Below are 12,703 nucleotides of genomic sequence, written 5' to 3'. Positions count from 1 at the left end.
GCCCTTTTCAGGCTCTCGGCCTAGCTATAGGCTTCGATAGTAGACTCAATATTCGACAATTCCCAGCTGATAGTTATGCTGTCATTTCTGGAAGGATCTGGATAGACAACTGATAGTTTACAGTTTGACTTTCAAAAATTACTCAAGGCACAATATTTAATCCTTTTCTATTCCTCCACAATCAACACTCACTGGGTCAAAGACCAAATGATGTAAAAATATCAGAAATTATAATTTTAAAGATTTGAGAACCAACAATATTTTTTTTAGACGGTTTGGAAAACCCACTGGGTCCTTTCTTCCATTCCAGCTATTGAGGCAAGAGTTTGTCAGACATTGAGTTTTTACACATTGTCCCGTAATACGGTTTCACTAGTACATTACTTGAGAATTTTATAAATATAAACTTTATAGAAAATATAATATAATACTAATTATTTAAATAGCTGTTAAATTTGGTGTCACATCATGCTGAATGCTCAAGGAGAATGAATGACTTTAACAGAGGCGTAACTATTAGCGGCCTTCAGCAAGAGGAGTCACTATTCCCTGGGCTAAATTTTAGATATTGCAGTCAAGGGTAAAATAAATGGGAATGAATTATTCCAAACTAATGCTCACTTTATACATTTCAATGCCCTCTCTGGACATGGCTGGAATGGACAGAGATCCAGTGAGATCTGGAGATATTTTAATTCCTGTCTTTATACATCAACTCTCCTAAATTGAGCTCAAGCACATTCAGTTATCACAAGTTACATAAAAGGCTGAATTAGCTCCTTCCCTCGCTACCTACAGTTTATAGTCTATCTTCAGATAGAACAGGGGCGTATATTACAAGATTTGAAGGGATGTGGCAAGAGACTGGGTGACCAGCAGTACTCTAACTATACTGAATGGTCCAATGTTGCAGCCGCTTTAGGTGCAACAGTGTACTCGCATGATGCACCTGAAGCCAGTTAGCCCTTCAGTGGAGTGCTTCAATGGGCCCCAACACACGTGTCACTAAATTGGACACGGTCATGATGAAACCACACTTTTTTTTTTTTAATATCCCTTCCTGCCATTATTAGATTTCATAATCCAGTACCTCCTGGATTCTGCCCAAAATAAATGATTGCCCTTGACTGTGTTTGTTGGGGACTTTAGCACACTTATGAATATCCATCGTCAATGGCAGCTACCTGCCTTGGCAAAATGCCCCACACTGCATGGTTACAAGAGGCTGAGCCTTGAAAGGTGACACTTAATGTAGGGTCAGCCCAGACTCTCAATTTGGCGAGAGGGAATAGCACGTGACCATTTCTATCCAATCCCATGTATTAACTCCGTTCTTTAACCAATCAGAACTGACATGGTGACATCACATGGCTATGACATCACCCAAGCAAGTTATAACCGTGCTGTTTGGATGACTGAAAATGACCAATGAGATCAACTATTCTGATGAGTCTGATCAAATAGCTCCTCAATTTGATTTACTAGTTTTTATTCTTTTCCTACGAGTTTAGATGATCTTGTTTGAAATGTCTCTTGTTGTTGGGGTAGATTACATTATATTGCTCTGAGCCGCTCACTACAGAATCTTTCAGAGGACCTGCTGGAATGAGAGGCTCTCACTGCTTTGCCATATTGGAGAGAATGGTGATATAAGAATACCAAGAAACTATTTAATGAGATAATTGTACATCTACTAAAAAGAGCAAATTGAGGGTGCCACCTTGCCTGGTTCTTATTGCTCTTCTCCCTCCCTATGGGCAATAGTTGAGCGTACCTCTGATTAAAAGAGCTTGTTTCCCAATCTCTTACATTTATTTTAAGTGATTTCTCTCACAGATATTAATTTTAGGAATAATTACTAAGATCAGCAGGACTTGGAGTTACTGTATTTATATTTGTGAAAAGCATTTGCCACCTCCAGTCTGCTCAGTTAACTGATCTTAGTCAAGCTTCAGTGAGCCCAAGTCAGGGAGAGAGTTCAGAGTTTGTGCTCCTGATATTATCCAGCAACCCCTACTGGAAGCGTATGTTTATTATAATGTTATATTTTATTTGTGATTTTGTTGGAAGCAATTCGGGATTTTTTACAAATCGGGCACGTCTCGCCTGCCTGACTGGGCCTCACCCTGCGTCTTCAAATAAAGAGTTTGGAATAAGCAGGAGAGGTGTGGGATGCTGTTTCCGCAGAACATTTTTCAAGCGTGGGACACAAACTAGGTCCAAAAAAAATGTCTTACTTATGCTGGGGCCGTTTCTAAATTATTTGTCTCAATGTGGGTGTACAGACTGCAAATTCTGGAGGCCCACATGAGGTCAGTCAGCATCTGAATAAGGTAAATGCTGTGGGTGGGGTCCCTCGATCAGAGTTCTGTTGGGGTTCTGATGAAGGGCGTTGACCCTAGGACAGTTGGCGAGAGGGTAAGGGCGACTCTGGCAGATGCTGGGTGGCCTGCCGTGTGTTTTCAGCCATCCTAGTTGCTCCTTCTGTGCTGTAATCCGCTCTCAGTCTTGAACTGTTTAGTTTCTATGGGTACAAAGATGCTCTCCTGTTGCGGAGACTTGTGGTGGTTGCCGGCGATTAAATTCGGTGGGGGGAGGGGGGGGCGGGGTGGGCGCTGGGGTCGGCGCACCCAACTCGCAGAGCAATGCCATTCAGGCACACTGATGCCTGTGTCCGATTCTCCAACCCCGTTAAGTATGGCCCAATGTTAGGAGAGCCACCTTGAAAAATGTACACTGAGCTGTTTGATCTTTAGTTATTGAAGAGGAAAATCAAAAACAGAAAATGATTTCTTTTGATCCTTATGCCAAGGCTCTTCTGGGACGAATATAACCTGTCCTACACGCTGCAAAATTCCTCCCAGGGTTCTCCCAGGATTTTTAATATGTGAATCCAACCTAACGGGAATATACGCCCCTGTGCTGAACTGCTTTAATGGAAAACAGACAAACATTCAGGCACTAGAAGCTCATAGAAGTCGTGCTCTGCCAGAGGCCCAGCACCCTTTAGTGAGAGGGTGTTGAGTAATCAGCCGCTCCCTACCTCTCACGTAAAGATTAGCGGGAGGAGAATACCGCACCCCGGCGTTGTTCGATGCCACACATTCGTATTTCCCCTGGTCGGTTTCTTCGCTGTTCTCGATCTGCAGGGCACCTGTCAGGAGACAAACGGCAGCAGAGGGAATTAAAATCCCGGGACTTCTCACGCACGACATGCAGAAATGGCCGCATTTCCCGACCGACCTTCGCTCAATGCCCTGTTTGGATCACCAATTCTGACATCACAAGCCATGAGACCGGCTCACCCAAAGCAGCTGGTCAAGGGGTAAGCTTGGGGCTGGGTATCTATTGCTGACCTGCGTGAGGAGAGATGGGCTTCTTAATCCGGGATCTCTGCAGAAATGCCACGGGACCCCTTCTCAGCTGTAATTTTTCACAGGGTGCTTCCCCCTCCCCACCCCAGGCCACACCAGAAGAGTGTGCCTACCTGCCCGTTGCATTGCATGCCAATCGCCAATGCTGCAAGACTCAATGGTGCCCACACACGATCCAGTGCTCCAAAATGAGCGTGCCCCAGTCAGCTCTGGTGCAGTTTGTAAAAGGGGACGTGGCTCTAGGTTCTTTCAGCTGGAGTGAACTGAGATCAGCATCAGTACCAGTACCAAACTGGCCCCCGAACCATCTGCTAGGGCAGTCTGAACAGGGCACAGGTAGTCATGAATACAGCACACGTCTGTTAAAGGGGTCCATTTAACAGGGAACACCTCAGGTTATATTCCACAGATTTGCTTTGTGGTCCACACTGAAACAGAACACACCCCGGGACCACACTTGCATTAAGAGACGTCAAGGTGGATAAGCAGTGTGGGCAGGTACTGCAGCAACTCTAATTATGTTGGCCTTCACTGCTTACCCAATGGCACGGGGCAACCCTTTAACAGGGGACATGTCTACCACACTAGCTTGGCACATTTTCAGTACCTGTTTGCAATTCTGTAGCCCAGCCATAACCTTCTAACTGCAGCTAATTCAGCCAATCCCACTGCCACAATCTCTCTACGGTGATTAGCCCCTGGGGTGGGGGGAAAAGAGATATAATACTGAATAGATAAGATGCTAGAAAGAGGAATATGGGCACTGAATGCGATTACATCTGTTTAAATTCGTATTGTGCACACTTTTAATTAGATGGGAAATTTCTCTGGGAGCTGCATTCAACATAGATCACCCTCAGCACACCGAGACTGAAATGGGGGTAAAAAGATCACTTGAGCATTTATAAAGCTAACCAAATATATTCTTCTACAATCCGGCAGAGGTATTAGTTCTCCGCTCCCAGTAACAAGGTCCCTCCATTTCTGTTCGAAATCCCACCCCCTCACCCGGCCCAGTGTAGCCTTGGCACCGGCAGCTTTGAACCCTGACCCCCACGCCCACAGACATATTTCTGGTCAAGCTGGTTTGCTGCCTTGAACCTCTCTCACATGATTTATTTATACAAATGCCACTGTAAAGAGCATCTTACAGCTGGGGAAAACACATCTGAGGTCACAGAATTCGTTTCTTAATGGGGGACTGGGCCTTGAGGCTGTGGGTTCCTAGACTCCAATTCTGAAACAGTGGAACTTATTATTCAGATTATATTCCTAAAATGGAAAAATTGGGCCAACATTTTTTTTTAAACTTCTTTTTGAGGAACTTCCAGGACTTTCCCTTCAGTGTTCCTCTCTTCTTTTCTGAAAGTGATGCCGGTTGCTGAATTATGATTTTTCAAGCCTCATCACTTTTCAGACACCTCATCCAAGTGGCCATTCTTCCTGACTGAGCCCAGACAATTAAATGTCAGGTGTCTAGACTATTCAACCATGCAGGGGCTTCACAGCTGAGCCCATCCTGTCCTCACCCAGCGCCCATCCGTGCACAGCATTCAGGGACAGTGTTCGGGAGTGGAACCCCAAATTAATTTCCCCCCGCCCCTCCTCTTTCCCCCAAAAAAACTGCGGCCAACTGTAGTGCTCCAGCCTGCTAACATGGCAGAAACCAGGGGTCAAACCTTGGATCTTGCCTGGTCTTCGTGGATCAGAAACACTGGGCTCGAAATTCCAGGATGCCCCCCCTTTGCTCATGGGATGAGCAGAACTCCCAGCCCACCCACCCCCATGCAGCCCACCAATTGTGGGGATGGGGGCCATATCATTTACATGGGGTAGGCACCTGGCACCTGCAAGGGTGCATTAATGGCACTCATACTGACGGAGGCCTGGAAATCTGGGGTTGGTGTCCTATCGCTATGATGCAGCACAATGGCCAGGGGAGAACCTTGCCAAACAATTGCTCGCTCCCTCCTGCATTTTTGGGGCTTTTCAATGGCTTGCTCGGAGCAGGCATAGGTTCCGCTGGGCCACTCAGGGGACAGAACTGATTCATGACGTCACAAGACCATCTGCACAAAATGTCCGCATCCAGCCTGCCTCCAACTAACGCTCTGAAGCTTCAAACAACGGGTGACCGAGAGACACTGTTATCAGCACAACCATCTCCCCATTACACAGTTCCTCCATCTGTGAGCGAATGGAGGAACTGATCACAGGACACAGCTACACTCACCAAGTACCTGCTCAACAGGGAAACGCAAAGAAACCAACAAAAGACCAACTGGAACAAGAAAACAGTCACCTCTGTGAAAAGAGAAGCCCCGGCAGAGATAGGAGGAAAAAAACAAAGAAATAGGGAGGGGGAAACGAGGTAGAGGACAGTGAGGACAATTTACTTAATAGAATTGAAGCTTTCATAGAAAGAGTTCAAAATCCTCTCAACACAGCTAGCTAAACTGTCTAATTAGACCCTCAAAGTACAACCATTTGATATTCCTTGCTTATCTCTCTCAATGAATAGTCAATAGTGTGTGCTTATGAAAATGGTAATAAACTATTGGGAAGAGAAAGTGGCCCAGTGCTTTTGTCACCGTCTACCCGAGATCCACCCCTCCCCTTCTTCCTCCATCCCTCCAACTTTCTTTCCCTCGTTCTTTTTCTCAGATGAGGTGGGCGAGACTGGGATCTCACCAATGCATGGTAAACCTTGGGCACGAAACATAATCCCACCACTCTGTGGCTCAACGTTGGGGGTATGCCAGTAAGATTGCACCCAGGGGTCATGGCAGGAAACAACTCGTAGCATCTGCATATCCCCCGCGCACTGAGAAATTTACATCAGTAAATGGCTTGGTGAAGAAGAAACTTAAGAAACTGGCATTTCAATCAGCTGCTGACTGAGCAGCAACACCGAGAACACCTCTCTATATAAGGATTGCCTAGTGTTAACCACTAAGATAGTGAGAACACAGTAAAAGGCTCTACACCGACTCTCGAGAGCTGTGCGGACTTTTCAACAGAGGCACGGAGGATCCCGCTACGGCTGCTCCACACAGGCAGGTGTTTACAGTCTCAGCAAACAGAGGCAGTATAAAACCTCGAGATCTAGCTCAAGGTGATTCAGTTGGGTTGGAGGCTGATATGTGTCTTCCGTAATGGCAGCAGAGGCCATGAGTGGAGTCTGCAGGAGCCAGAGAGATATAGAAACTCCAGTCTTGCCAGATTCCAGTGAATTTCATTAATCTTAGGAAGCACAACAAGGTCAGCCTCACCTCCGATAATTTAATTTTAGTCATTCTTTCTCTGTGTGTCACCGCTTCCCCCCAACACCCCCCCCCCCCCCCACCGAAACAGGCATTGACTGTACTGGGGTACTGTTTCAGAGGTATCAGCTGCTCTCTGCTGCCTTGGGGAACATCACGGCTGAGCCTGATCCTATCCTCGTTTGACTTTCGCAAACCAGTTCCCTTCCAGCAGGGGGTCACTTGCTAGCAAACCGGGGACGGGAAGCCGGGTGGAAGTTTCCCCTTCCCCAGTACCAAAAGAACAGAGGCGAATTGTAGCGTCTCAAAAACTGCCCTGGCTGAAATCAGGACAGACAGAGCCTAGGGTCTAGGCTGTGCAACTGATCCATGGGGAGGGGGGCAGCAAGGTGCCTCTAAATGCCCATTTACACTGGATTTGTTTGACGGTTAGACGGTGAAAGAGCTAGGTAGACAGGGGCGATTTTTAAAGTCAGTTTTCTTTCAAACAATTCGACTGTAAAAAATATGCTAGAGCACAAGACTGGATATGCAGACATTAGGAACACAGTAACATATATATCTAACACTGAAATAATCTACAGGTCGTGGGCTATTGACATTATAGATCAGATTCTGCCACCTTTTTAATATACAGAGCGAAGACCTTCACAGTAATGGATTTCGTAAAAATCATTTAAAACACACAATTTCAATTTTTTTTTTATCATCAACAAGGTTGTTGGTTTCACAAATCATTTTGGCAAAGGCACTCTTAAGTTATCGTGTTCGAGTGCCCTGTCTTGATGCGAAGCCACACAGAGCCGTGAAGCATTTCCCTTGGAGCACGGGTCATCTCATCTTCCATGATGGGCTGTCTACAATTTTAATCATTAAAACGCCTGCCAAAAACGTTCCTCAAGCTGGTTCTGCGGAGGCCAAGGCCGCCTTGGAGCGAGCCCTCAATGTAATGGCAATCACACAGCAAGGTCCTCCAAAAATAAACAAATAAATGACACGGCTTAAAAATTAAAAGGAGAGAGAAGCTTTCGTGGGGTGGGGGGGCAGACACTGAGAGACAAATATGGAGCTGTGACTGGCTTTATGACACACAAAGCTATGATATGCTTTCAGTCAAAGCATATCGAATAGAGAGAAATCTTGCTCAATTTAATATAAGTTTAAAAAAAAACACAAAGAACGAACTGCGACAAAATACCAGACACAAATTAAAAAAGACGATTTTTTTTTGTTTAAACGGAAATGAAAAGTTCTGAAAGAAAATGAAAAGGATAAGTAATTAAAACAAAAAGGAAAGCAAAAAGAAAAGGTGAAAGTTCACCGACTTCCATCATTCTTACCTCGTATCGGAGTACCACCTGCGAGGATAATATGAATGCAAATAAGATTAAAAAGAAGAACCGTTAGTTGAAGAAGACAGGTCGCGGGCTTTTTGCAGCAGAAGCAGATTTTAGAAGATAAGATTTCAGACGTATAAACACTTCACTCTTTTTAAACTGCTGGTGGACCTTCAGTTAAAGGAAGACTGTCCTATCAGGGCAGGTGCCACATTTGAAGGGAATGCAGAGCTTCCCGTTTCCATAGCAACGTGGCCTCCAAAGCTCGGACCGCAGTAGGATGGTCGCCTACGAGACGTTCATGGCAAGGTAACTGTCGCCTGGGCGATTCATGTAACTGGGCAGGGGTGTAAGGTGTGACACTACTGGCTGGCGTGAGATACTTCACCTGGTTTGTACCAGAAGGAGTGCACAGCAGTCCGAGAATTTGGAATCAGATCAGACACTAAAGCCGCAGCATTCCTTTTCTCCCTTTCTATTTAATTAAACATTTCCCCCATCTCTCCTAAAGGCTCAGACTCATTCTGGGATTCGGTTCTTGGGCACCAACCGCCCCCTGGTACCTCATCCAAGTGTAGCCGGTGGCGGCGGGGGGGGGGGGGGGGGGGGCGTGTGGAGTCATAGCAGCTGATCCTGAACCTGTCCTCACCTGACATTCACACACATGCACTTTCCATTAATGGTCATTGGATGGTAATCAGGATTGGGAACCCTGGCTGAATTGTCCTCCTCCCTCTCCGTGGTTTGTGTGAGTTACCCAGTGTTAGATTAGTGGCATTATAACTATTCTCAGAATCAATGCACTAAGGGAAAGGGGAGAGGGGGAAATCAGCCAGGGTCCCTGATCCTGTGTGTGTTTGTGTGTGTAGGGGGGTGTTGTCAGGTGAAGATAGGATTAGACTCCATGCCCCCCACAGCCAAATAGTCTGCTGATACGCACTGTTTAGGCTCGCACCTGATGAGCGGAGCTTTGGGCGAGGCACTGAACCAGACCCTGGCAAGATTCAGTGCCCTCACGAGAGGAAGGAAAGAAACTGGGGGGGCAGATAGATTTAACTGGATGTGCAGCTCTCCCTCTATACAGCAGGACACTTAGAAGTTGGATTGGGGTGGGGAGGGGATCACAATTTTCACCTGGAGTTAGAGCAGAAGGAACTCATGATCAGAATTAAACAGTAGGGACAGCGCGGTGGAATGCAGTAAAGGAGCTCCAGCTAATTGTAATTTTAATTAGTTACATTTTTCCAATTAAATCTGAAATGCACTGACATCTAGTTTAATCTTCACTTTCCAAATACAGGCAGCTGATTTTGGAGCTTACTTTTAGCCTGGCTGAGCTGTTTCAGAGCAATTCTTTCAAGCAGTTTGTGGATCAACTCCAAAGCAATGGGTGAATTAACATCCGCTGTATTTGATCCATGACTGCATTGAACAACAGACATTGCCACCCAAGTTTTGCAGCTTCAAGTTTGAGAAAAATAGATTCATCAGTTGCTCAGAATTTTCAGGAGCTCAGCAAAAATTGGGCTGCATCCAGAATAGCGGATGGCATCAAAGGGAGAGCAGTTTTCATTTGGTTTCTGGGCCCATTGCGAATGGGACAGAAATCACAATGAGGCGCAGAAGATAAGAGGGGCTGATTGGTATCCGGTCTGCCGGTTACCACAGATGTCATTCAGAAACTAGCCACTAGCGAGTGCAGCCCAGGGAAAATTTTCCCTCCGGGCATCCTGTTGGAAGTGAGAGGTCGCCACTCAAGATGTGGGAGGAATAAGGGCAGGCCTGTGGCTTTCTGCCATTGAGCTGACTATTTCGGTCGCATGGCGCAGTTTGTCTTGAGGCTCAATTTTTAGACGCTGGTCTGATCTGTTTGAACTCTATTGGCTGGGCGTCACCACGTTACCGAGACCAGTAAGCCAGTTTCTTGGCTGCTCTTACAACCTGGTGGCGTTCAAGTTGGGTTGCCAACCCATCAGGATTGGCCTGGAGATTCCTGAAATTGATGATTAATCTCCTGTAAGCAACCCTGGAGAAAATCATAGGGGTATATAAAAAAAAGTGTTTTATTAGTTCTAAAAATATTTGAGATGGGAGGGGGAGGATAAAACTGTTTGACTCACAGTCAAGAATCATTTGATTGGGTATTAAAGATTTGTTTTGTTCCCAACTGGCGTGGCGCCGAGAGATTGGCCGCGTTGGGCGAGCAATGGCGGGAGTGTGGGGGCGGGGCGGTTGAAGGCAGGAGGTCATGTGATGAGACCTCCAGGACTACGTCCAACCAGAGTTGGCAACCCTAAGCTCAAGTCAGGTTTAGAAGGTCTTTAGGACTCAAATCGCTCCCGTTTTGAGCGGACTTTCGATTGCCAGATGCGTCGCTCCTGCGCTGGGAGCCTACACTCCAGAGGAAGTAGTACTGTTAATCAGCAAGACAGTGGCGTTGCAATCCCATTTCCTGCACCTGTGATTGACAGTGCAAGTGTTCTGCTTTTAAAGTCTCCAAAAACATACCACTGAATATTCAGCTGTGTGCGTAACAAAATACACCGTGAGCCTGCAGATTCATTCTGGGATAAATCTGGATTGGGTGCGTACCCAAGGTCCAGAATCATCCTGGAGCGTCCTCCCACAGTGCACTGTATGTGTCACTGACAGAGGACCTCCCAACTCCTCACCCAAATCTCTCTAGGAACGTGGAAAAGGTCAGGGGTCGAAAAGTACACGAGTTAAATTCCAGGATTTGCAAGGCTATGTGAAAAGAGCAGGGCAGTGGCACCAATTGAACGGCTTCTTTAAAGAGCTGGCACAGGCATGCTGGGCTGAATGGCCGCCTTCTGTGCTGTAAGATTCTATGATTCAGATTGAGGCAATGTGGGCACTGCTCCCACATTAATCCCAGGACTTCGGGTTCCATGGGGCATTGTAATGTACATTCAAATAATGTAACCATGGGACCAGAGTCGCCCCTCATCACCAAATGGGCGGGATCAGATACCATGCAAAACTATTCCATTAGGCGAATCCGAAATTGCTCTGGTTGGATATTTAAAACATTTTCAGAAGTCACAACTTTTTTTTGACTCCTCTTTGAGTGTGGCACAATCTTCCTTTAACAGATGGCAGGTCCTTTGGCTACCAGCAAGGAGGCACAATTTCAGGCAACATTTTACCACATTCCTAAAATCCGGCACATCCAAACGCTTGGTGTCTTGGATACAGAGTTCCAATGGGTCACAGAATTTGATTGTTCGGTAGCCATTTTGGAAGGGGGATGGATCTCTGCCTACATACTGGGGTACATCCCAAATACCCACAGCCCCCTTATCCGTGCCATTGTTCAACAACTTCCCTTTTCCTTCTCAGGCAGGATGGCAGGACGCTGGGTCTCCGAAGACCAAGATCAACAGTGATCCGTGGTCACCTGACGGGCTATATTGGGGAAGGGGATGGAGAGGGTTCACGGCACCCTCGCTCAAAAACAAGGACCTCCCACTTTGCAGGTTAACTCCGAAACTTACTCCCATAAAACGGCAGCCAGGTCATGAGTTAATGGCTGACTCAGAATTCTAACGCACAGTTTGGGAGGAAGACACACTGCACCTTTGAGCCACTGGATTGTCAAAAGCAGAGTTTTCCTTACTTATATTCTCCCTTCCCCCTCACCCCTATAGCAGTATTTAAACTACAGGGCTATTATTTCTCACTGAAACATTATGACAGGGCATTTTAATATGAGTTAAAGGATGTTAAAGGCCTAATTTCCAAACAGAACATATTCTCTCTTTACAAGGACAGCTTGTACCAAATTTCTCTGTTCAAAACGCAGCCAAAAGAATTATCTAGGGACTCTTAAAAAAAAAAAACTTCTATGCTCATCACAGTGAGGGATGTCAGCACTGGGAAAAAGAGCAAGTTCCCTTTCCAGGCACTCAGTGTCTGCACCAAGCAATCCCAGGTCAGGTGCAGCACAGTTGGATGCAGAGTAAAGCTCCCTCTCCTCTGCCCCAACAATGTGCCTCAGCCCCCAGCCTCTGAAGAGCACCCCTTATTGCACGAATGTGTCACGTACCTTTCCTTCGCTAGCTAGTCAGACATTTTTAGTTAACAGGCACTTAAATTAACTCAAAATAGACCCAAATGCCTTAATCTAGTTCTTGGTGGGCATGGTGCCACGGCACAAAACTGCCCCTACGATGGCACTCAGTTAGCATTGTCGCTCAGAGGAGCAATAGACGGCTGGTCTCGGAACTGGAAAGTGCCACCCTGCCTGCTCCAATGGCTCAGCAGGTTTATCCCATGAGTAGCGGAGCCATTCAGATCTTTTCTGAAGGTGTTGACTCCTTGCTGGGGTATGGTGACGTGGCACCAATTGTCCTCCGGTACTTCACCTAAATAGCCATTACTGCTGAGTGCATCTAGATAGTGAGTGCTAAGAGGCCATTTGACCGCACAGGGCATCATCACAGATCCTGCTCCTATCCTCACCAGACATCCACACATGTGCACTTCCAGCAGTGGTCCCTGCAGAGCAATCAGGAAGGGGAGCCCTGATTGAAATCCCCTCCTTGATCTAAGTCCCACGGTAGCGCCCCTATGACCGATCTACTTGAGATGAGCCAATTCACCACAGACGGGGGGGGGGGGGGGCGCGGTGGTCGAATGTAGGACATTCTGGTCTGAATGACTCAGCTACTCACGGGATAAACCTGCTCAGCCATTGGAGCAGGCAGGG

The 12,703-nt window shown here is 46.6% G+C and overlaps 1 protein-coding gene across 1 annotated transcript in view; it reads right to left on the bottom strand.

The window, feature by feature from the left end:
• Positions 1 to 12,703, bottom strand: part of LOC147108325 (receptor-type tyrosine-protein phosphatase delta-like) — a 620,473-nt gene that overhangs the window by 271,150 nt on the left and 336,620 nt on the right. Inside the window, exons 7-8 of the mRNA XM_086004913.1 lie at positions 7,978 to 7,995; positions 3,044 to 3,154 (exon numbers count right to left, since the gene is read on the bottom strand). Coding sequence (XP_085861039.1) covers positions 3,044 to 3,154; positions 7,978 to 7,995 — 129 coding nt within the window. The remainder of the gene's footprint in view (positions 1 to 3,043; positions 3,155 to 7,977; positions 7,996 to 12,703) is intronic.

This window comes from Somniosus microcephalus, chromosome 13 (assembly GCF_052327205.1).
Source record: "Somniosus microcephalus isolate GS21.2 chromosome 13, FLI_Smic_1.0, whole genome shotgun sequence".
Taxonomy (NCBI): domain Eukaryota; kingdom Metazoa; phylum Chordata; class Chondrichthyes; order Squaliformes; family Somniosidae; genus Somniosus; species Somniosus microcephalus.
Note: the sequence above shows the minus strand (reverse complement) of the source record. Positions and strands in the feature narration are given on the sequence as shown.